The sequence below is a fragment of the Temnothorax americanus genome, unplaced genomic scaffold, assembly GCF_048541705.1.
Source record: "Temnothorax americanus isolate GAGA-0224 unplaced genomic scaffold, ASM4854170v1 Scaffold31, whole genome shotgun sequence".
In the NCBI taxonomy this organism is placed as follows: domain Eukaryota; kingdom Metazoa; phylum Arthropoda; class Insecta; order Hymenoptera; family Formicidae; genus Temnothorax; species Temnothorax americanus.
Genome location: NW_027509453.1, coordinates 111271 through 133830, shown reverse-complemented (window position 1 = coordinate 133830; position 22560 = coordinate 111271). Strand labels below are relative to the sequence as shown.

At 41.9% G+C, this 22560-nt stretch overlaps 2 protein-coding genes and 1 long non-coding RNA gene across 9 annotated transcripts; 1 reads left to right on the top strand and 2 right to left on the bottom strand.

The window, feature by feature from the left end:
* Positions 1 to 1924: 1924 nt before the first annotated feature.
* On the bottom strand, positions 1925 to 18804 carry LOC143900988 (proton channel OtopLc). Of its 5 annotated transcripts, none has more exons than XM_077412830.1 (10): positions 18277 to 18804; positions 14551 to 14876; positions 13329 to 13588; positions 7131 to 7358; positions 5571 to 5773; positions 4800 to 5116; positions 4181 to 4195; positions 3822 to 3987; positions 3466 to 3745; positions 1925 to 3209 (listed from the first exon to the last, which is right to left on the bottom strand). In XM_077412830.1, the coding sequence occupies exons 2-10, from the start codon at positions 14635 to 14637 to the stop codon at positions 2504 to 2506; spliced, it is 2262 nt and encodes a 753-aa protein (XP_077268956.1). In that variant the 5' UTR covers positions 14638 to 14876; positions 18277 to 18804; the 3' UTR covers positions 1925 to 2503. The 5 variants fall into 5 exon arrangements, with proteins under 5 accessions (XP_077268956.1, XP_077268957.1, XP_077268958.1 ...); XM_077412831.1 differs by having other exon boundaries at positions 4800 to 5113; XM_077412832.1 differs by lacking the exon at positions 4181 to 4195.
* Positions 18597 to 19971, top strand: LOC143900994 (uncharacterized). Its single transcript, XR_013257935.1, has 2 exons — positions 18597 to 18711; positions 18813 to 19971. It is a non-coding gene; the product is annotated as an uncharacterized LOC143900994 (long non-coding RNA).
* On the bottom strand, positions 19490 to 21661 carry Vamp7 (vesicle-associated membrane protein 7). Of its 3 annotated transcripts, none has more exons than XM_077412844.1 (6): positions 21441 to 21661; positions 20684 to 20904; positions 20469 to 20606; positions 20218 to 20376; positions 20053 to 20145; positions 19490 to 19971 (listed from the first exon to the last, which is right to left on the bottom strand). In XM_077412844.1, the coding sequence occupies exons 2-6, from the start codon at positions 20885 to 20887 to the stop codon at positions 19903 to 19905; spliced, it is 663 nt and encodes a 220-aa protein (XP_077268970.1). In that variant the 5' UTR covers positions 20888 to 20904; positions 21441 to 21661; the 3' UTR covers positions 19490 to 19902. The 3 variants fall into 3 exon arrangements, with proteins under 3 accessions (XP_077268970.1, XP_077268968.1, XP_077268969.1); XM_077412842.1 differs by having other exon boundaries at positions 21397 to 21660; XM_077412843.1 differs by lacking the exon at positions 21441 to 21661 and adding an exon at positions 21336 to 21359.
* Between the last annotated feature and the right edge of the window lie 899 nt (positions 21662 to 22560).

Genomic DNA, 22560 nt, shown 5'->3' with positions numbered 1-22560 from the left:
TACGGTGGACGCTCGTGCATCGATTTGATCCTGATCACTGAGTTTTCTGTGAGAGCCGGACGCACAAAATTAATTTCTCTTGATAATACAAATTCAACGACGACAATAAAATGTTCGCGTATTATAAGTCACGATCGTAACAGCGGTACTAATTATTTTTCTTTCTATAATACGACTCAATTTCTACGATAATATATCTAAAATTATATTTATAAATCTTCTTGTGCGTACATCTTTTTAGATATAAAAGGACTAAAATTCTGCGATTTAAATTCTTTTTAGAATAGTTAAAATCTATATATGGTTCTTTCTTTATTGAATTATACATGGACATCGTGCAAGGCGCTCGAAAATATGAAGTTCGCGGATCGTGCGAATTGATTTCGAGTTTGTTAAATAGAAAACCGAAAGAAATAGATTCTTTTCAGTTAGTTGGTTCTTTTATCAGTATATATTGAAATATTTCTAATTCCTCGAGATTTATTCAATTACATTTAAGATCTATGTAATTGTTTCACGTAATAATGGCCAATAATTTCGTTTACGAAATCCACGTTCGCGAAAATTCACAAATAATAATCTACCAAGATTTTGTTGCTTGCGCTATTAAACATACTCGTAATCTACTTTCCCCGTCGTTATTTTAAATGTCGAGTCATCTGCATATATACGCAACAATTGTTGTTTAAGCTGCAGTTTGTACTACGTGGAAGACGGATATCCGTGAAAGTGTCCAAGTGCCTTGAATTACGAGCACCAAACATTCAGATTATACATAGCTAGGGGACTCGGTTCGATCAGTTCATAAAGTGGATCAGAATTTATGCTTATTGTTTTAGTGCCCTGACCATCATTCTCCTGACATTCATTTCAGTCTTTCGAGAGAGGGAATTCGACTCCTCTCGAACCCTCGCTCGTCACTCGGAATGGATATACAAAGGTTTATCGAACGAAGAAGATTCATTGTTCCCGTGTTGATCGAAATCCTAATATGCCGAACGTTTCGACCTGATTGATTCTAAGAAAAATCTAGCCCCTACTTCTAACGAATGGACATTTTGTCGCCTATAGAATTATGTGTTTGAATATCTGAACGCGAGCGTCAATTCGAATATGTATAATAAAAATAATAATCAATTATGTTTCTCTCTAACTTTGTAACTTTGTATTCGATTGTTTCTTTTTGGTCGATTGAATTGAGGACGTCTTCGTTTAAATATCTACAGGAGAAAAATTTAGAATGTATACATATAATAGGTATTGACTCAACATTTATATCAGTGAATTCCATTTCGAGGAGATTTGCAGATCTAACCAGTCAGATGAGAAGTACAATTTATTGTTTCACTTCCCAATATATATTCTTTCATGTAGCAGATAAATGGTTTTCTTATCTCCTATCGATTGCGCACATTATTGCCGGAATCGATACGAGATAACAGTGGAATCGTTTATTTGCTGCTATCGCGATAGAACTTTCCTTCTTTATCGAATGAAATTCGCTTTTCTCGTACAGTGACTTTTGTTCTGTTATTTTTACTCCGTAGAATTATCGTTTAGGGCTGTGATGGCAAGTGATAGACATCAATGCACACGTAATGTGCCTTCATCGCACGAATACTGCGATTCTGCTAAGTTGATTCGTGCGGTTTGCAAATCCTCCCTCTTCGTGTCAGTTTTACAGGCGCGGTGAAGTCATCAGAGACTATTTACAGATATCAATGGCGGATAAGAGTATAATTTACGTCGAAATCTCTAAAAAGTGTTCTAGGGATCAAGGAGATCGTGTATAATATGCTTCGATAAATCGGCTTATCAGCAATACGCTCTCAATACGTATTTCTGCTGGAATTTGCTAAAATTGTTCCTTTGACGCGAGTTATGTATTTTTCGGCGAGACGGTGATCCTTTTTAGAAAGAGATATTAGAATTACAAGAATTACACAATAATATCATTGATGATACTGTGTAAATTCTTATGGAGTCGCCAACATTTATACCGACGAAATGAATTTATACAGGACTAATTATAGAACACTGACCGTCGATAAATGACGAAGTAACCTACTGTTTATAGGACAATTAGCCTTTATGAGTATCTTTCTGCCGCGACGTCTTCTTCTCTAATTGCGATCAAATTACGTATGTAATATCGAGACCCCGAATCCATTTATTATTATATATACCGTTAGCTTTCCGAAATATACCCTGAAATTGATACAAATTACGTGCGTATAAACTGTCGCGTACGTATTTAATGCTTCAATCGTGTTCGGACGCCTAGAAAAGTTCTGTCCGTCTAAAGATATCGATGTCTACTTCTTAACACGTCTCGCCCGACGGATTCTTCCCCTTCAAAACGATTATCGCAATTCGACGTTTTTCTCGATCACATGAAATACGCCGGATCATTCTCCGCAATGGCATCAAGCCGCGACAGTTGACTCTTAGGACGCTGTGGGAATCCACCGGTCTTCCATATGACCTCACGGGACCCCTTGCGTCACATGTAGGTCGGTTTCACCTTGTAGGCCCGCTTCCACACCTCGCACAGGCACACGGTGCTGTGGAACCTGTAGAATATCGCCAGCGGCATGGAGACGTGGGTGATGATCGTCCACGCCCACAGGCCGTAAAAATGCAGCTGCACCGGATGCGATTCCGCCCGTGACTTCTCCAGCGTGTTGATCGCCCACATAGCCAGATTCGTCACCAGCAGGAACGTAACGATCTCCCTGCCCGGCTTCCGGCGTATCTGTTCGGCGGTGGCGACCGTGCGCCTCGACGCGTCCAGAATGAAGATGGTCTGACAGGTGGTCTGGACGACGCTGGCCAGAGCGGTGACCAGCACGAGAACCGTGTGCTTCTGCAGGGTGAAGTGACCGCCGATGATAGTGAACGTAGAGTAGATGAACATGCCGGTCTGTGCGGCCACCAGGAGGATGTTGTCGAGCTCCAGATTTCTGCTGCCGTCGTAGCGCAGCTTGCGCATCTGGAACATGCCGATCAGCGTCGCCAGGGTCGACATCCCGTAGAGCGTCAGCTCGCAGATGTTTACCTCGGTCACGGCGAGGCCGACCAGCTCGGGCCGCGAGATTAGGACGAAGAAGAGAATAAGGGAGATTATGGTCAGCACTAGAATCAGAATGCCCACGAAGAGGCCCTTGTGCGCGCGGGCGCAGTCCACGCTGTAATGGTGAGGCGATTTCCTGCGGATAATTAAAAGCTCGTCATTTGAAGTTCGTGAATTAAATGACGTAGGTTCTAGTGGCATTTTATTGTGGCGTTGCTTTGCGTAGGATATTATTCGCGATCGACTCTCCGATAAGCTCTGTGCGTCAGCGGAATTAGTTCGTAAACTGGGATTTACGTCATTTACGTGCTTCTGTAGACATGTATTGTTCCCACAGTCGTAAGAGTATTATTACTATAGCGTATATAGACGAATGTATTGTCATTATATACCTGTAGGCGTGTGCGTGGTGACGCGGCGGCGTTGCAGGCTGCGTGAATCCGACTTTCGATATGTTTTTCCACATTACATATAAAATGGCCGCGCAAATCAAGCTATACTCTATCGTGCACGGAAAGAGGAAGGGACTGGCGTCTTGCACCAACGATCCCATTATATTCGTCCTTCTGCATTCGAACATGTGATGGGGTCCTTTGAGACCGCGCGGTAGTCGCACGTGTTCTCCATGATGAGAATGGATATGACCACCGAGATGAAGGCCTCCTTTTGAGCCTGAAAAGTTCGAAAATCAGACAGTTCCGTAGAATTGTAATGGAGGAGATCGTGTTTAATGGAAGATCATGTTTACCTAGTCTGTGGGAGATTCTAAGGGAGTTGTTCTCCGGATTGTAGAACGTGAGGATCTCGTGTTTCGTTTCCTGCACGAGAACGTTCAGCCAAACTGACAGATTCGTGCCGATCATATGCATTAGTCCGAAACGCGCAACGACGCGATGACGATGAACCTTCATTTGCTAGAATATGAGGCAATCTAATGTAAGATTGATAGTAAAAATAATTTTGCTCTCAAAAATATATATAATCTTAATCACTCTATTTACATCAACGTATTTTTGAATTAAATACATTCATTTCTGTGTTAATTGTTGTATATATATATATACATAATATGGTTGATTCTAATAACAGAGGAAGGAAACAAGTTACCTTTAAGAACATATCCTTTTCATCCGCAATTTTTTTAAATAGAAATTTATCGTATTAATGCTTTTAAACGTCATATGAAGCGATAAGAGTTTAAGTTGATGAGAATGACATTAATAGAAGTAGAAAGTATAGTATATATGGTATCGATAGGGCACTAGAGCGTTCGGATAGTCACGTTCTACTATTGTTCTCAGGGTTGTTCACCCTTCTGTTTCATTAACCCCGTAACCGGCGAGCCCGTGTTAGCTCGGTACTTCCGTCAGTGAATTTCCTATCGAGTTACAGTACATCATCGGAGTTTTCCAATATATAACATGTGCAGCGATTCTCAAGAATGCACATCAGCAGTATAACTTTTTATACATATAATCTTATAAACTTTGTTGTTATATTAATTTTGTGGTTGTTATATAATACTTTTTATTTACTTTAGTCGTATAAAGATACATTGTAATGTTAAAGATTGAAAAGTTGAAAAATGAGAAACAGTGACCCTCGATATTCTCGCTGAGAAAAGTTAACTTTGAAATCGATCAAAGAGTTTGTCATCAAGAGAAAGGTCGCGAGTCGTGAGAACACGGCTCGTGCCAGATGTCATTCACATTCAGCGCCCACTCACCTCATTGTTCAGGAATATGAAGTACATTTGGATGAAGATGAAGGCCATTCTCGTGGCAGGCGTGAGCGCCAGCATGATGTTGTGACATTTCGTGTTCTGTTCCAACTCGAAGTACTGGCCGAATTCCAATCCGGAATAGATCATCGAGCCGATGCCGAACGCGACGGCGCCCATTCGCAGATAGAAGCTACCGTAGTGCTGGACCGGACGTACCGGATTCACGTGAGGGTATCCGGTCTCAGGCGCGTCGCTGTCGCCGCCGGCGCCGCTCGACGATCTCGACGAGTCCAGATCGCACACGTCCTTCTGCTTCTCTGCTTTGCGAATTTACGCGATTTATGGAGAGAACCGGTTAATTGCGGTCAGTTATTACGCGGCAACGAACGCCGTCATTACGTTCGAAATTGATGGTGTACCGCCTTCGGCGATCGCTCTCGTTTCGGCGATCGCTGCCGGCCGAGAGAGGAATTTTGACGAGAGGAGCGAAGCGAGGTCATCATAATGATATATATATATAATACATAATGTTGCGTCACCATGCGCGTGAATGTATAGATTGATCGGTATGTAAGGCTGCGTTGCCAAAGCGGCGGTCTGACCACGGCGAGCTTTATCTACTTCCACGCGCGTGGAACGCTCTACGGAGCATGGCACGCTCGCTCGTATCGTATAAAAGCCGAATCGATATTTCCTACGAGTCGGAAATATTTATCGCGGCAGGTAGGGACAAGGGCCTCGTGTAAATTTTTTACGTGATGTCTTTGGACTCACTTGGTTTCGTCTTGTTATCGCTGAACAGCATGGCGTACATGTACACGAGGAAGATCATGCTGCCGAAGTAGAGGTAGAGATAGAATGCCTCGTAGAAAGACGGCGGTATGTACGTGGATATTACTTCCGCCATGGGAAAGGCGATCCCCATCACAACCAGAAGTTTCCCGTACAGCGCGCTCAAAGTGGTCGCCAGGGCGTCGCTGCAGCAGAAACGGAAATTGAAGCTGAACGAAACGCGCGGAGCGCGGATCGACGTCGCGCCGCGGATTAAATTCTCGCTCGAGGAAATAGATCCCATCTCCGGCCGTATACTTTGAGGAATCACCGCGCGCGCGTTCCTCTTCAGTTATACTACTTGCCAGCTATCAAACGGATCTCCATTCGAAATGCACCGACGAGGAATTTTATAAATCCGTCTATAAACCCACCGCCGGCATTTATCGGGCGAAGGGAGATTGAAATCAGCGAACCGCGTCGAATGGACTAATATAATTCCCTTTATACATATATAAATCCCAGACGTATCTCATTTATTGTCGCAACAAGTTACTTTCATTCGTTTCGATTGAGAATTAAAAGAGTCGCGATGTACGATTTTTTTCTGGCGCAAAATCTGCACGTAGATATAAAGGCTCGCCTTTTTTCGGCCCTGACCCAGATTTAAAAAAACATCTTTTCTCGAAGGAATCATTGGAAACGAGAGATTGAGGGCAGCCGCGCGCGAATGATGGATCGTTAGCTCGATGCCCATCATCGTGTAACATTACAAGCGGAGGTACCATTGGCCGCAAATACATCCACCCCCGTAAGAATTGGCTCAATTACGAGTAATCGCGTGGTCGCCTGTACGCGTGTGTTTGATTCATAAAGTGCCGGTAATTGCGATGCAGACGTCGGTCAGGATAACCTGGAGGATCACGTGAAATTTCCGTGGCGACCGGCATTCCCCCTTCGCGTGTATCAGATGAGGACGAAAGCGAATTGAAGTCGCAAATTTTGGCAAAACGCACGGCAGAAGAACAAATTCGAGCTATGAGAAAAGATTAAGAAAAATTTATTTTATTATGCAGAACGTATCAATATAGTAGTCATCTCGTCGAATTAATAATTCTATGAATAAATAACGTTGCATTTGCAGTTTTAAAATTCTATTTATTAATTATGTGTAGAAATTTATGGTATTATTCGCTAATATGTATGATTTCGCAAAGCGTGAATAACACCATAAATTTCTACGCATAATTAATAAACTATAAATTTCTGGGTTTCATAATTCAATTAATATTTATGGCACCTCGCGTTGGCGTTGCTGCAAACGAGATTATTATACACACGGATGCGGTTATTACATATGAAATTATTACGCGCACTCTTTTGTTGTGTATAAACAATGATATTCTATGAATATGAAAACGGTTAAAAGAAGATTAATAATTGCGTGTAATGCTAGAAATTAGTTTCGATTAGGCGTACAATGTTAGGAGAAGGCCCGAATTGATCGGGTGACGGTACATCGACCTCGATGCGATGCGGTGAAACGATTGATTCGCTACTCACCATCCAAGGTTCTTCCACTTCCGCTCGTCGGTGACCTCGAGGAAGGTCGGCGCCGGATAGCAGACCGCCGGAATCGGCTGTGAGGAGCATGGTAGGGCCAACGCAAACCGGGGTGGCCGGTGAACGCGAGAAGGTGAGCTGCTGCTGTGTCTAGACAGCGTTTCCGGCGAGACGATTACCGCGGATGGTGAGGCTGGTGACGGTAGCGCGACCGGCAGTCCTGGCCAACTGCATAGAACGTGTCTATACTGTTATCTCGTATCTATTTGTATCGCGTTATTATTTCTTTTTTCGTTCAACTTTTCGCAAAATTATGACATCCCTTAAGGTCCGTATTCCACGTTATTTCTTCATTGAGAGAAAGATATCTTACGCCAAATGATTGATTTATGTCTACAAGGCGAGAAGTATATAATGAATAACAATTTTTATATAAGAAATTTATTTCGAATTTTGAAATTGTTTTGTAAATTATTTCATCCGTTCATATTTGACAATTGTCACAAATGTAAAAAGATATCTGAATAAAAGCAGTAACTATCAAAGGTGAATTGAGAAAGATAATAAATCACATTTAGTACTTACAATACGATTACAGAATACGAATACGTATTCTAAAGTTAAGAAGATGTAAATTTAAAGACACAATTTGTTTTGTGCAACGAGCATATTTCGATATTTAAATAAAGATAAATTTCGCTTTCAAGTGTAACACTTATATGTCGTGTGAAAGATGTCTATCTTTATTTTTTACGAGATGAAAATTGCGATCAACTTTGCGACCACGGCTTCTTCACCAACATTAGCGATTTTAATTAATTAATTACTCGCTCAATAAGTTCCATATCCTCAATTACATATTTTTTGAAGTAGAGGCTTTATATAATATATCCTTCTAGCAGCGATGAATTCATATAACTTTAATTCTACATTCACATAATCTCATGATCATATTATATTCTTTTTTTAATTAATCGCGTTCATAGTTAATTAACTCATATATATGAGTTATATATATATATATATATAACTTAAATATATATATATATACATATATTTTTTATTAAAACATATATTTTTTTGTTAAAGCAAATAAAGTATAATATACATGACAGCAGTTAGTATGAGTTAATTAACTATCAACGCAATTAATTAAAAAAAGAATAGAATATGATCATGAGATTATGTGAATGTAGAATTAAAGTTATGAATTCATCGCTGCTAGAAGGATATAATATATAAAGCCTCTATATAGGTAATTGAGGATATGGAGCTTATTGAGCGAATAATTAATTAATTAAAATCGCTAATGTTGGTGAAGAAGCCGTGGTCGCAAAGTTGATCGCAATTTCCATCTCGTGAAATGCATAAAAAATAAAGATAGATATCTTTCACACGACATATAAGTGTTAAACTTAAAAGCGAAATTTATCTTTATTTAAATATCGAAATATGCTCGTTGCACAAAACAAATTGTGTCTTATATATGTATATAAAAGAAATAGATATGGATATAAAAAGATAAAAGCATAGAAGTGCGTATGCACTTCGTGAAAACCCACGCGCCCGTCTGATTTAAGGTCAACGCGGTGCCATAATGTTTGACACATTACATTGACACTGGCTGCAGGAAGAGACCGACTAGTGCTGATGGCTTTGTGAGTATCATTAGATGACCTAGCGTTAACTTTCTAACACGGGTCATTTATCTAATAATAGTTGTGGCCGATCTATTTAATCCGACACGTGATAAAACGTGATAAAAACGTGCTTTTCGCTCTTTACACGCGCATGCAAATGCATTTTGCATTTCAATATAAAAATAAAACCTGATAAGAATGTATTATGACACACGTGTTCTAGCTGACTGTTGACATTACAACAGTATTACTTTTTTGCATTCTTAGATTGTATTTTCTAACTTTTAATATTCTCTGTTGTGCCATTTTAACTCGGTCATAAATTTCACCAAATTTTAATCAAAGTTACTTTAAAAAAAGGTCCACGCGAACAAAGCGGATTTGTTCATCGTCGCGCAACCATTATCATAGAAATTGCGCACTTTGACGCCTTCGACGGGATTCAGCGTTGTTCCGCATATTTTAGGAGAAAAACGATCCGGCGTACCCGTTGACCTAGCCCCGATATGTCGGAGGGGGTTGAAAAGAGTAAGAAGAGAAACCCCGAACCTTTTATCAAGCGCATGCAGAATAGTGTAAAAAATATTTCGCAGCAACGTGGCTTCGGCGTGATACACGAAGGCAGCGATAGGCGAACGGAAGCTCGTCTCGTGCCTCCGAGCTTTTTGAAATAATCACGTAGCGTTGCGAAGCGTTGGAGCGAGAGAGGGTGTCGTTGGCCGAGGGAAAAACGGGTAGAACAAGAGGGCACTGAGAGGGTTGATTCAGTGGTCGAGTGGCGTCCCTCGTTGCGAAGGGCTTGAGAACGCGGCGCATCGGCCCACCCTTTGGTGAAGATCTCTTCCCACTATACGCTACCTTCTACCCATCGACGTCCCTCGCGGCATCCCGTCCCTCAGCATCTTCTCCCTTTTTTTTCGTAACTTTTCTCGGCTGGATTTATTACATCATTAAAATTCTTTTCAGCGGACTTTGACACGATGCTGACCTGGTTTTTTTGCAATTTTAATTTGCTTATTGTTAGAGAGGACGGCAAAGTTCGGCGCGCATGAATCGATCGACGTTATACATGCTACAACTCAACGTTTTATGCTTGCTTTCATTAACATTACATTTAATTCAACTGACTGCGTTCTTTCCCAAAGTTAGAAATAAAGGAGAATGAAGAAACAAAAGATTTCTCTCTCTCTTTCTCTCTCTCGTAATGGATTCGTTATTCCCATGAAAAAATTTTTTTTAAAGATATTATTTGCTGAAGACTCACATTTCCGTTCGCGCACTTGCCGAATAAACGTATATTTTCCGAATATTCTCACAAAAACGAATTGCAATTTTTCACCCGGTGTCGCATACATGATCTCACTTCTCGCGACTTTCCGAGAAATTCTGCAAAGACGTGGCATTTGATTTGAATTCAATTGCCACGCACAGCCATTGTCAAAGTACATCTCTTATTCAGAAACTCGGGGACTCTTCGCGCAAAAGTCCCTTTAAACTTTGTGCCTGAGAAATTCCAACTCGCTGGCCACTCTCTTTCTCTGTCACTTTCCGCATATTTACGATGAAAATTACGCTTCCGAGATTTCCACCACAGAGAGGAACATCGATTCTATCGCTTGTCATTTCGTTATACCCGTCATCTGGTATTCCGCACATATCTCTCAATACTAACTTCCTTCTCGTTTTCCGATTTATCCTACCTCACCCGACGGGAAATTTTTCACGCGAGAATTCTCTTTTTTATTATAAAATAAGAATATAATCGACGTGTCCGTAAAAATATAATTTTTACTTCAAAATTATAACAGCGTTTAATTATAAATTTCGTTAAATCATACACAGCAAGGCGCGTATAGATAAAATTTTCGAGAAACACTTCTATACTCCTAGATACAACAGATATCGAGCGCGAGCGAAATCCTGATACCTGAGCGATGTCTCCTTGATAAGCATACCCGTGACCTTGGCTCGTACTTTCCTCGATCGTCTCGGTGGTACGTTGGCCCTCATGAACAGCCCTCACCAACGGATGACACTATATCACGGCCCTCCGGCTCGTGACACGGCACTCCACGGACCCCGCATCACAAACTGAGGCCCTAACCGGGGCAGACCGGCTCCCTGACTATTGTATCTATCGATCCTTCTCTCTGCGTATATCATTTCTCTCTGTCCCTGCCTGGATATGCGACCGTTTGATAGCGAGCTCGTTAGTGGTGTATCAAATTTGCAGCGGCGTAACACGCCGTTACATATCGTCAGCGCGCGCCAGCTGATCGCTTCGTTTCGGTTACGTGCCGGGAATTCGAGAGAAAAGGGGTTCGACGGGAAAACAGAAATCAACAGGAGAATTCGGGGGGGAAAAAAGGAAAGCGAAATAACAGGCAATGTGTGTTGGATGCAGAGCAAGAATTTTGAATATATTGATATTAAAATTGTGTGAGATATATTAGATATTAAATATTAGATATTAGGACAGCTACTAGTAATACTATAAAAAAATACTGTCTGAGTAAAAAGAAGAGAATGAAGAATATTTTTTTATACGTGCAATGTTGTTGTTGAGAAAAATGAATTGAAAAATTACATAATTAATAATACGGTTCATCTTAAATCAATTGTTCCTCTATTTTAAGAGATATCCCAGAAAATTGCATATGTCGCATCTAAGATACATGAAAATACTGTACTCTATATAATATTCACATCGCTTCGACTTTTATTCCGTCTGCCTCTTGAGATTGGCAGAGCCCTCGTACATTTACCGGAAAATATCTGACGGCATTTCCCCGCCCCACCGCGTCTACCATTTTCCCATCAAGACGACAAATTCAACGCGAGTAAGAGAGGCTCTTTCGCGTTGGAGGATTGTGGAATATAAATTTTCCGTCGCCCGACACTTCTGGTATGACCGGAAAATTTTTTATCCCCCAACGAAACGAGGCGTATATTATACACGATTGCATTTGCGATATTGTAATAACTTTAACGCGATGTCTGTCGATTCTAACAACTAAATTTCTTTGCGTTAAATTCTTCTTATTTTTAATCAATCTTATCATTTCGGTCGATGTATGTACGTACTACGTATAATATCCTTAGAAATTCGTAAAAATATATCACGATGTAAATTTCTTCCACCGTCGCGCGAAATGCGAATGTCGTCTTGAGTACATGTCTAAGTTGATTGAATCTGCATGTAAACCGACGGAATAAGCTGCTTTTCTGATAGATTGGCGAAGAGGATTCGGAAAGTTCCCGACACGACGGAGACTTGAGGAAGAGGGAAAGGGGTGGTTTCAGGAGGCCTCCGAAGGTCGAACCGGAAGCGAGAGGGAAGACCGGAGCGGAGATCGAGCGTAAGCCATAACCGAGTGACAGGTCAATATTAACTCTGACGCCGATGGTCGTTCCCGTACACGCGAATTCACGTTCGATATCCGGCGGAAGTAATCGAGTTCCGCGGATGGACCGAGTACGCGCGCAAACCAGACATGCTCCCGCATGCCGGAATTCGAGAGGGACTTGGCACATTCGGTCCGGTAAATCGGTTCCATTGGAGACGCCGCCGCGACGAACGACGCGTTAAAAGCTAACGCGCGAACAAGGGCCGTCGCATTATGAGAGATATCGCATAGGAAGTCGCGCGCTATTTTTTTTCAGTTACATTGACAGACGCAATAAATTCTCGTTTATTCGAAATTATATATGAATAATAGTTTTAGTTTGTGCGCGTGAAAACAATATTATATATATAATATAATATATTTCTAAACAAAACAAAAAAAATATATATATATATAACACGCTTGTGAATCGTTCGTTATGACATCAGTAATAGTAATTGTGCATGGATATGAGAATTAGGGTCAAGACAGTTCCTCGGGTTCATCGGAAATGAAAAGGATATCCCACGTAGAACGGACGTGGGATTGATGGCGCGGAGGAAATCGGCGTGTTGCTGCGAAATCGCCGAGGCATTTTTCACGATCAAGTTTAATTGCCGGCACAGTGTACGAAGTGCACCAGGCTCCGTACGCTGGGAACCGAGGGAAATGCGCGTTAATCGCAGACGGTGATTAATGCGGGACCGCCGGGACCGCCGCGCCGCGCCGGCGTTGGTCACTCCAATGAAGAGACGTGGAGAAACACCGGCTCTTTAATAGGGGAGGCTGTAATTTACGTTGCGGTGGCGCATGCAAAGCAGTGACAATCGATACAAAACGGTCGAATCAACGGCGAAACGCTCGTTTCTTAATAATCTCGTTTCTGGTACGACGCGCGATAAAACGTTAATATAATTTCTCTTTTTAATTAATCCTAGATTGACTTATTATATGTAAAATTAAAAGACTGCAATTAAAAATTCACGCTTTAAAAAATCATTTCGCCGCGCAAATTTGCTGTTCGTTCGGTCTGTTTATTCACTGCCTGTTCCGGCTTTTTAATTAAGAAACTCGCGCGAAACGCGTCGCGAAAATTAGCAACGAGGGAAAGTATGTCTCATCGAGTGGCATATAGAGGTGGTACCGGGGGTAAAGGCACTTTCTGTACTCACTCCTGCATGATCGTCGCGGTCGACGGTTTCTCGATTTCCGTACTAATCGTGCCACCGTCTGGCGTTCGAGTTCGAAGCGCGGCCTCCAATGCGGCCGCCTCCTCCTCCTCCCTTAACTCTTCCGAGGCCTCCTCGGGGATCGTCGTAATGTCCTCAATCGGCGGCAAGTCGTTCCCGTTCTCCTCCAGATGATTTTCCAGCATGGGATCGGAATTATTGTCGCCCGGCCGTGTCACTTCCTCGATATCGGAATCGATACCCTGTGGGATAGGATCAAGAAATATAATACGTTATCGTTATTGATATGCTGTGCTGATTTTATGTCGTTTCAAATTCTTAATGACATTTTATTTTCAAAAGCAAAATGATAATTGTTAGGATATCGAAAAAGCCGCGTAAGTTAAAGTCAATAACATTTAGCAATAATTAAAGAGATTTTATTACATGTAATATCGTTAAATCAATGGGAATAAAAAAAGCGTCGTCAAATATGATGCGAAATTACACGTGAGCGAAGTAAATATTTAATAGGGCCTTTAATCGAATAGAATACATGATTTATCTGTTTCCCACGGAACAGCCAATTTTACAATTGCCCTACTTTCAAGAATATTTACGAGAATATTGAATTTGTCTTGTGGGGCATGTGATTTTATTGATATGACATTTTAGTTATTGAAACATCGCTGCACTTTAATCCAATTTGAGAAAGGTCAAATGCAAGATATGAGGATCTCGATTATGACTTAATAGAAAATCGAGCTCCGCGACACTCCATGTTTCAGAAATTATCTTCTGTCGCTCTTCATCAGTTGACGCGAACGTAAAGAATAATAATTGAATTTTCATACATATGTAAGTTTTAATATTTATAAAACCTTTATAGTATATTTATAATATCTATATTTATTTATAATACTTCCACATTATATATATATATATTTATTTAATTATATAAACAAAATAAAACTTTACAGTCCTACAAGGTAATCAACGTGGATTTGGAAAATGTATAAGGATAAAAGATCTGTAAAATTGCAATTATGCCCCTCTCGTAATAATCCGTCGTAAGCGAAATGGCGAGTCAAGGATCTCGAAGCTCCGTAATTCACGCCGCGCCGTTCAAAATCTTTTCGGGTAAATTACTCTTGGTTCAGGCTCAAGACAGATGATTTTTAATCTACAAAATCCCTCATCTCTTTCCCCTCCCCTCGTCGTGTACCTGTGCGAAGTCCATGTAGAAGGAGTCTCTGGAGTCGGAGCTGCCTTGGCGTAGCCGGAGGCTGAGATCCGGCGAGCTTTCGCCCATCTTCCTTATCTCCTTATCTCCCTCTCGCTTTTTCACCGCCCGCTCGGGCTCAACCGCACCTCTCCCTCTCGGAGAGAGAGAGTCCCCGACTCTCCCTCGCGCCTTTCCTCGCTCCTTTCACCCCCTCTCGCGCGCCGACCCCCTCGTCTTTGTCTTCGACACGAGCTCTTCGCTCCTCTACGGACGGGGAATTCTAAAGAGGGTGGGCCCTTGTGCACACAATCCACCGGGTTTGCAGCCTGAAAGAATCGGCCCTTGAGAGACAGATCGCCTCAACGCCACGCCGCGCCTCCTCTACCTGTTCGCCTCTCGCGCGAGAGGAAGCGAGAGGCTGCTCTCGACCGTGCGATGCGAAAATATTCCCGCGGTGGAAAAGAGCCGGCGAACGCGCGTGGCCCCTCGTCCCAGCGACAACCCCCGAATATCAAAGGCGCGCGCTCTCTTTGCCCCTTCGCAAAAGAGACGATCGCGCGAGCACACGCGCCGGGAAGCTATGATTTTCATTTCGACGCTTATCCCGATTATTAGTCATACCGTCGAAGAATCTCCGGGGGTAGTTGCTGAGAATTGCTCTTTAAGAGTTAAGACCCTTCGCTCAAGCGTGCATATATCACTTTGCGAAGATGATTTTGCCTTAAAGATTGTCACGTGACACGTAAATAAACGGGTCGTAACTAATAACACGAAATTTATCAAATTTTTCATTTTATCTGCATTCTTTTTCAACTTTTTCTTGCTCGTCAGTTAATAAATAGTCATTTATCCTTTTCACTAATTGTGTCTCCCTTACATAATGAATATAAAATAGATAAGAAATTATTTTCTTGACTTTTTGGGCAATATAAAATATTACGACGTATTTTCATTATACTTATGCGCGTGCTTTACGTAAGAAACTTCGTCGGACTGCTGCCGGGCAATGCTCGGAAGCGGACCTCGATGCCCTTAATTACGTAAGACGCTGCAGGGACGCCTCTACTTTGTAGAAAACTAATTACGCCAGATAGGAAATTAAATCTGGCTCTCTTCGAGTTAATTATCCCGTTCGCAGCGTTGGTGATAATTTCAATCGAAACTGTAAAACACAATTATAAGGCCGCGACGGTTGCCCGGCGGCCACAGAGTCGATAACTAGAGTTCTGTATGTATGTACATAGGACATTTTATTAATGCAAGAGACACGAAGCGAAGCCTTGCAAATTTTATCAGGCAGGTTAATTAAAATGCATTGACGCGAGTGCAGCGTACGAAACGTATCTCGTCGTATGCTGTGTTATACGAAGTTCTATATACCGTTTATCTTAGGAGAAGCGGACTTATGTGCTTAGGCGCTTAGTCATGTTGTTTCTAAGTCTTTATATAGGCGGGCTCGCTGTTCGCGGAGCTCTGTTGTTAGCGGAGTAATAAGATACTCCCGTTAAAGACAAGCTTCTTTATGCCCGGGGAATGTATAATTACTCTCGCGAAAGTTACTGCCAAAGCCCTTTCGGCGATTACCAGCCGTCGAGACTCGAATACGGTTTCGCGTATATAACGTAATCCACCGTTGTCAAACGTCGCGTTTCGTATTTCGACAGCGAGGAAATTGAAGAAATGCCGGCTCGCTTTTATCGCGTACGCATTTATCGCGACATTTTCAATTGAATATTGACAAGGATAATATACGATCGCGCGAGATGTAAAATAACGATTGAGTTACAGCTGAATTAAAAGGTATCTGCTGAAATCGTGTCAAACAGCTCGGTTTAGCTCGCGGCGAAGGAAGACTATGGGTCTGTTTTCTATCGCTGAACTGGCTACACTAGTTCAGACTGGTTATCTTTTTCCTTCCAACGTGGAGTAAAAAAGATAAATTCTGAATGAGCGCGGCCAGTTCGGCAATAGAAAACAGACCCGTATACCTTCGGAGGACATTTGTCTCGCCCTAAGTACGAGTGATTCATACCGGAGCCAGTAAAACGCTTCCTTGCCAGGACACAGGGAGCTCTAACGTCAATGAACATTCTTCCCGTTGAGACTCGTCCCCAGTCCCTAACGCCATTCCACGACGGACCCTCCCGTTCGTCGAACGTTTTATGGCCGGTATACGCGGCATCGAATATTTCTCCACCAAAATGACTCCCCGCGCGCATTAGGGAAACATTGGGCACAGCAGAGAAATAAAACGTGGGGTCAGACGCCTACGTTGTTTCGGATCGACCGCAGTAACACAGATAGTTTCGCGGCACGCAGAATAATACCGATCGCGAATTGTCGTTCAGATGAGATTACGCATGATCACTTTTTCTCGTTGTTCCTTCACATATTAAATATTATAATAATTAAAACTATTGATATCTCTCGCGCTATTAGGAAATTTCAATTTCTCGCTTCTCGGTATTCATTATTTATAGATTTTTTTTATGGAATAATAAATAAATAGCTTCTCAATGAGAAGATCAGTTTCGGTAAATATAGCTGAATAAAAATAAATGGCCAGTGTCAAACGGAGAGGATACATTGCGATAGCTTTCATATCTGGATAGAATAATTTATAGGCGTCACAATAAAGCGAGGGACGCGATGAGAAGGCGACTGTGTATAACGAAATGTTGCAAGGCGGAAGGATTATTACGTTTACGAGAATCGATCCAAGGTTTCTATATCAAGTAATGTTAATATTATCGCTATCTCTGGCACAGTTGTTGCTTTCCCAGAATTCCGCGGCAACGATTTTCCGTTGCGTCTCCGTCGTCGCGTGCGGCCGCGGCGCAAGGTAGCGTATTTTCCACTCCATGGCACGTTCATGCCGCGTAGCAGTTCATTGCCTTTTCGCGCCGGTGATTGTCGCGCGTTCGCGATGTTTTATCTAAACTATACGTCTCTCGTTTGCTAGATGCACGCAACGGGATGAAATATAATCGTCGCCAAATGATAGGGCCGAGAGCTATCGAGTCCCATCGAAACGTTGTAAAACGGTAGCTATACTTAACAGTAGCATGATATTTATAAAATCGGTGAAGATATCTTCTGATTTACGTGATAAATATTCCAATATTGAAATTTTATTAAGGTAGAATTAAATAAAAATTTCTATTAAATAAGTATGGAATCAGCAGAATTAATGTGAATTTAAATAAATAACGATCTGCTTTACTATCTACTGACTTCGAAGCTTATTTTTAGCGAGAGACCCCACTTCTTCTTTGAATTATTTACTTCAAATACAAGAACCATTGGGGTCACGATATTTTCTCTACAAGCAAAAACCAACCCCAGATCGATCCAAAAATACATTCGCACAAATTTCGGCCATCTATGTAAAGAATAACTCGTCGTTCGATCGACCTTGCGATCAACGTTGCCTTAAAATTTCGTGCGAAATATCAGATAATTCAATATACCTACAAGATAAATAAATGGTAATCCATCCCGTGGTTTCAACGTGGCGCACGCCGATTATTCGTTCCGCGAACGAGAAAGGGAGGAAATCGAATTACAAAACGCTCGTGCGTTCATTTCACGCAAAGCGAAAATTCGTTAACGCATGCATTAATGAATCAGCAATATATATATCAGCTTTTCCTTTCAACGCCGCGAATGCCGCGCGACTTCGGCGCTCGAAGGGAGTAACGGCGAAAAGGGAAGTAACGCACTTACGGGGAGAGCTCAAGGCATTCGTCGTCTTCCGGCGTTCATCTTCCCAGCACCCTTCGTCGTCGTTCTCCCGAGGGCGACGCATCCTCCTCCCTCTCACATCGCAATGCCCATCACACCGTGCAGTCCCGCGTTTTCACTTTCATACGGCGCCTCCTCTCGCCGGGCTCGGCCGCGGATCCCGTCATCTGCCGTCTTCCGCCTCCACCCGGGTCCACCGCGAATCCATATCCCCGTAGTCGGGGATGCCTAACGCCGCTGCCGCACCACCCACAGGTTGTAAACACACGCACCGACGCGCGTTTTCTCGCGCATACGCGTATACTCGTCTCTCACGGGGTGCGTATACGGGCCGCGCGTTTTTCCTCGCGAGTTTCTTTACACGCCGCTACCCTTTTTTTTCCATCCGGCGGGGGAGGGACGAAACGGCCGGAAAACGTACGTTTCTCGATTAAACTTTTCGTCGGTTATTCTCCTTTTTCTCTCTTCTACCGGCCTGTCGACGAATTACTTTCTTTTTATTTCCTCTTTTTTCACAGCTTTCCGGAAGGAGCTTGTAAAACTTGTTGAACGGGAAGAAGAATATATAAGAGGGACAATATATATATTAAAAAAAGGGAGAACCACCCCCCGTTTTCCCCAAAATATCTCGGAGAGTTTGGGGACGGAACGCGATCAATCGTGGCGCGTGTATACGAGGCACGGAGACACTTCGGCACCTCCCGAAGGGCGCGCCGCGCGAGACATCGACATCCTGCGAGAGCCGCCGGGCTGCTGCGATCTGCGATGGCCCGGGCTTCGGCGACGGGAGAACGCCCGCGCCACGACGCCGCCACCCGTCGCACGCCGCTGCGCCGAGCGTCGACGTCGTTGCATCGGCGGCGCACGCCCCGTAGCGAGAGGACGCGGGACGCGAGGACGGTAGCGATGGACCTTCACGGATCGTCACGGACGGATAAGATCCGGATGACGTTCCGTCGATATCGCGTCGATTTTCCAGAAGAAATTGGAATCTCGAAGCAGATTCATTTTCCTTGATATTTCTCTTTTTCGTTTTTTTTGCACAATTTCCTACGTAAATGTTCCAATTCCGATTGATAATTAGGTTGATATTTACGACGTAGTTATATCTCGTTTTACATTGTCTGATGTAAAATATATTCGCTTTATAATTAAAGAGACGGGGCATAAAACGAATTGTAAAAACATGTGGGACTTGAACAAGAAAACGTTTTTATATTTGCGCCTTTTCGTAAAATAAGATTATAATATAGTGCATATTTTTCGGTGTAAAAAATAAAATAGGTTTCTTTTATATGTATATACGTCTTGTCCACAAAGTATAAATTGTAATAGTGTTGTGATTCTTGTAAAATAATGATCGTAAAACAAGCATTATGGATAAATATTGCAGACATGCGTGTATATGTATATATATATGTTTAGTACAATGTCCTTATCGTATTACGTAAACTAAGATGTAACAATTAAATTTGTAAATAGCATAACCTCGCGGATCTAAATGGTTTTCATCAGTCTCATACTTGATTTCCGCGCACTTATTCTTTTCCATCCATCTATGTATATTCAATCGGTGTTTGAACACTGTATCGTACACATGTATATGCATTAATTTCCCACACATTTTTGCCAAGCCAGTCCTCCGCACGTTATAGAGACAATTACATATATTACAACCTGCATTAGAAAAATGAATATTAGATACCGATGGAAATTAGAGAAATAGAAATTCGAAACTGATCGCAGTGTTGAACTTACAATTAAAATAGCACCGACAATAACGTAGATTTTGACGTTCTTCCAAAATAGGGAACGTGCTAGGTTTCTACTTGTCTTTCTGAACGTCACGGACTGGAATAAAAAAATTAGACTTTATTGTAATTTCCAATGATTAACATTAATTGTGAGAGTACTTTTACGTACATTGGCAGACAAGTTTTCCGTTTTGTTTACAAGCAGCTCCAACCGCTCGCCCCGCATCGCTATATTGTCGATATTTTTCACCATAATGTCCTTAAGCTCATCCAGCTCGCCATGAACTTTGGACAATCTATCAAGATCTTTGGATTCGCTATAATGCTTCTAAAAAGAGAAAAGGTGTAAGGCGCAATGAGACAAATGTGAGAACAACACGTTTCGAGACATTGATTAAATATAATCATTTCTGACATTACCATTTCGTTGGCCAAAACACGGCCGAATTCTGTGTTCATGGCATAAGCTAGGGCAGTTTGAGCACCTGGTCCATAAACAGCCAAGAATCTTCTCTTGATTTCATTGAGATACAAAAATGCCCTGGATCTTTGAAAATCCTGCAAAATCAACTTTCATTATTGCATATCCTTAATATCGCAATATCCGTCTTAATCTATATGCCCAGTATACACACATCGTCTGTAATGCACATGTAAATAAGGTGATCCTCGCAGATGTAGTGAAAAAGATAAGGCCCCTGCGAGTACGTGAGCTTGTCATTGTCCGGTGGTATCTTTGCCAAGATTTTCGCTGTGACCTCTTCAAAATTTCCGACGCACGCAGCATGTTTCGCCAATACAATTGTCCCACGGGCCACCACGCTATATAAAATCGGCATGATGGTGACAAAAGTACCTGTAACGAAAAAAGCATACGTTAAATTAAATGAGATAAACAGATAAAGACACGTAGAGTACATATAATTTTCTTTTATTTTTGGCATTAACTCGATTGTTCTTTAACCAACGCGATAAATGATAACCATTATTCTCCCAGTGGAACCTGCTTATCATATCACGACTGAAAACAACAGACCGCAATGTGGCTGTGCGGGCAAATGTCTGATGATCTGGTTTTAAGTACAACACTCGTTATAGAAGCAGCTCGGTAATGACACGAATTAACTGTGACGTATGAGCAATAATTTCTGCATAAGTACTCCCTAAATAACGCATGCGTTCTCTATCTTAACCTCCGACGAGTCCATGAAACGGATGAAATTAAGTAAGTTTCCGAGATCTTTTTAGCTATTCGGACTTTGAAATTTCGACGCAAAAACGCATTACTAGAATACTTCTTTCACGGTGGGATGGATCATCGGCGCGGGCGAGCCAGCATTCGACCTACCTCGATGCAAAACAAAGTATTTAATTGAAGGAACAGCTGCGCACTTTCCTGTTTACGCCTTCGACGATGTAGCACTGATAACGCGCGGCGGGTTTCCGCCTATCCAAAAACGATAATCAATCGATCGATCTGTCGCTTCTCTTCGGAAATCTCGGCCAAAACATCGGAATACTCTCCGCGAGCGTGAGACGGTTAACATTTGCATGAAATCATCGATGAGCGAGCATGGGTGACAGTTCATCGTTCATCACTGGCAGCGTGGTGGGGGCCAGTGGAGCGCCTGACCTGACGTTCGTTCCTGCTTGATCTTGCGCACTTATGAGGCGCGAAATTCAAAGCGACAACGCTTCAGTATCAACATTTTGACGAGATATATTATTAAAAATCAAGAGTGAAATATTGTGAATATAATGAAACTACGGAGACAATTGAAGTATGTACATCGATATTATCGATTAAGAATTACAAAATGTTTTGATTACATAAATATCTCCTTTTTTTTTTCTAAAAAAAGGCATGTTAAATCGATACTCCGCATCTCTCGAAGTCTTCTCGAAAGTCTCGACGTGTTTTGTTGGCTCTTTTCCGCGATGCTGATTGATTCTGTTGCTGCGCTAACTTCGTGAGCGGCTGTCATAGCATATTTTGACAGTTGTGTGTAATATTAAAGCTAAATAGCGCGCGCGAAGCGCACGTCTGTGATGTCTAGTATCTGAAAAATTAGCTTTTTAACGTACAGTATTGAATTTACAATCTTTTTATTGTACATATGTCTCATAAATAATGTATATTTACGACGATGTTTATGCAAAGATATCATATATTGCCATAAAATTACATTCTTTTCTACAGTTATCACTCGCACGGGTAATCCACCCGGATGATAACGATAAAACTGCAACGAGTGACATACGCAGGCAAAATAAAAAGTCGCACGATAACGTCAATATAACATTAAAATTACTTTTCATAACCATTTTGGAGCCATTTTAACGTTATTTTGACGTCACGTAAAATAATTAATTATTTTATCCGTATTAACAAAATAATATAAATACTGAATAATTAAATTAATCGGAGTTTGATCAAACTCGCTCTTATATCATATAATTTGGTCGCGTATGTGATTTCTAAAAGTCCGGAGCGACTGGTTGTATAGCAGAT

Bases quoted from the DNA above. Each gene is read 5' to 3' on its own strand.
- LOC143900988 (XM_077412830.1), bottom strand. From the start codon at position 14,637: ATGGGCGAAAGCTCGCCGGATCTCAGCCTCCGGCTACGCCAAGGCAGC. The intron at 7,359-13,328 runs GTGAGTACAGAA...CGTTCTATGCAG, and splicing joins ACCGCGACGATCATGCAGGA to TTGGCCAGGACTGCCGGTCG. The intron at 5,117-5,570 runs GTGAGTCCAAAG...AAATTCGCAAAG, and splicing joins CGATAACAAGACGAAACCAA to CAGAGAAGCAGAAGGACGTG.
- Vamp7 (XM_077412844.1), bottom strand. From the start codon at position 20,887: ATGCCGATTTTATATAGCGTGGTGGCCCGTGGGACAATTGTATTGGCG. The intron at 20,146-20,217 runs GTACGTAAAAGT...TTTTTATTCCAG, and splicing joins CGGAAAACTTGTCTGCCAAT to TCCGTGACGTTCAGAAAGAC. The intron at 19,972-20,052 runs GTAAGTTCAACA...TTTCTAATGCAG, and splicing joins TTGTCGGTGCTATTTTAATT to GTTGTAATATATGTAATTGT.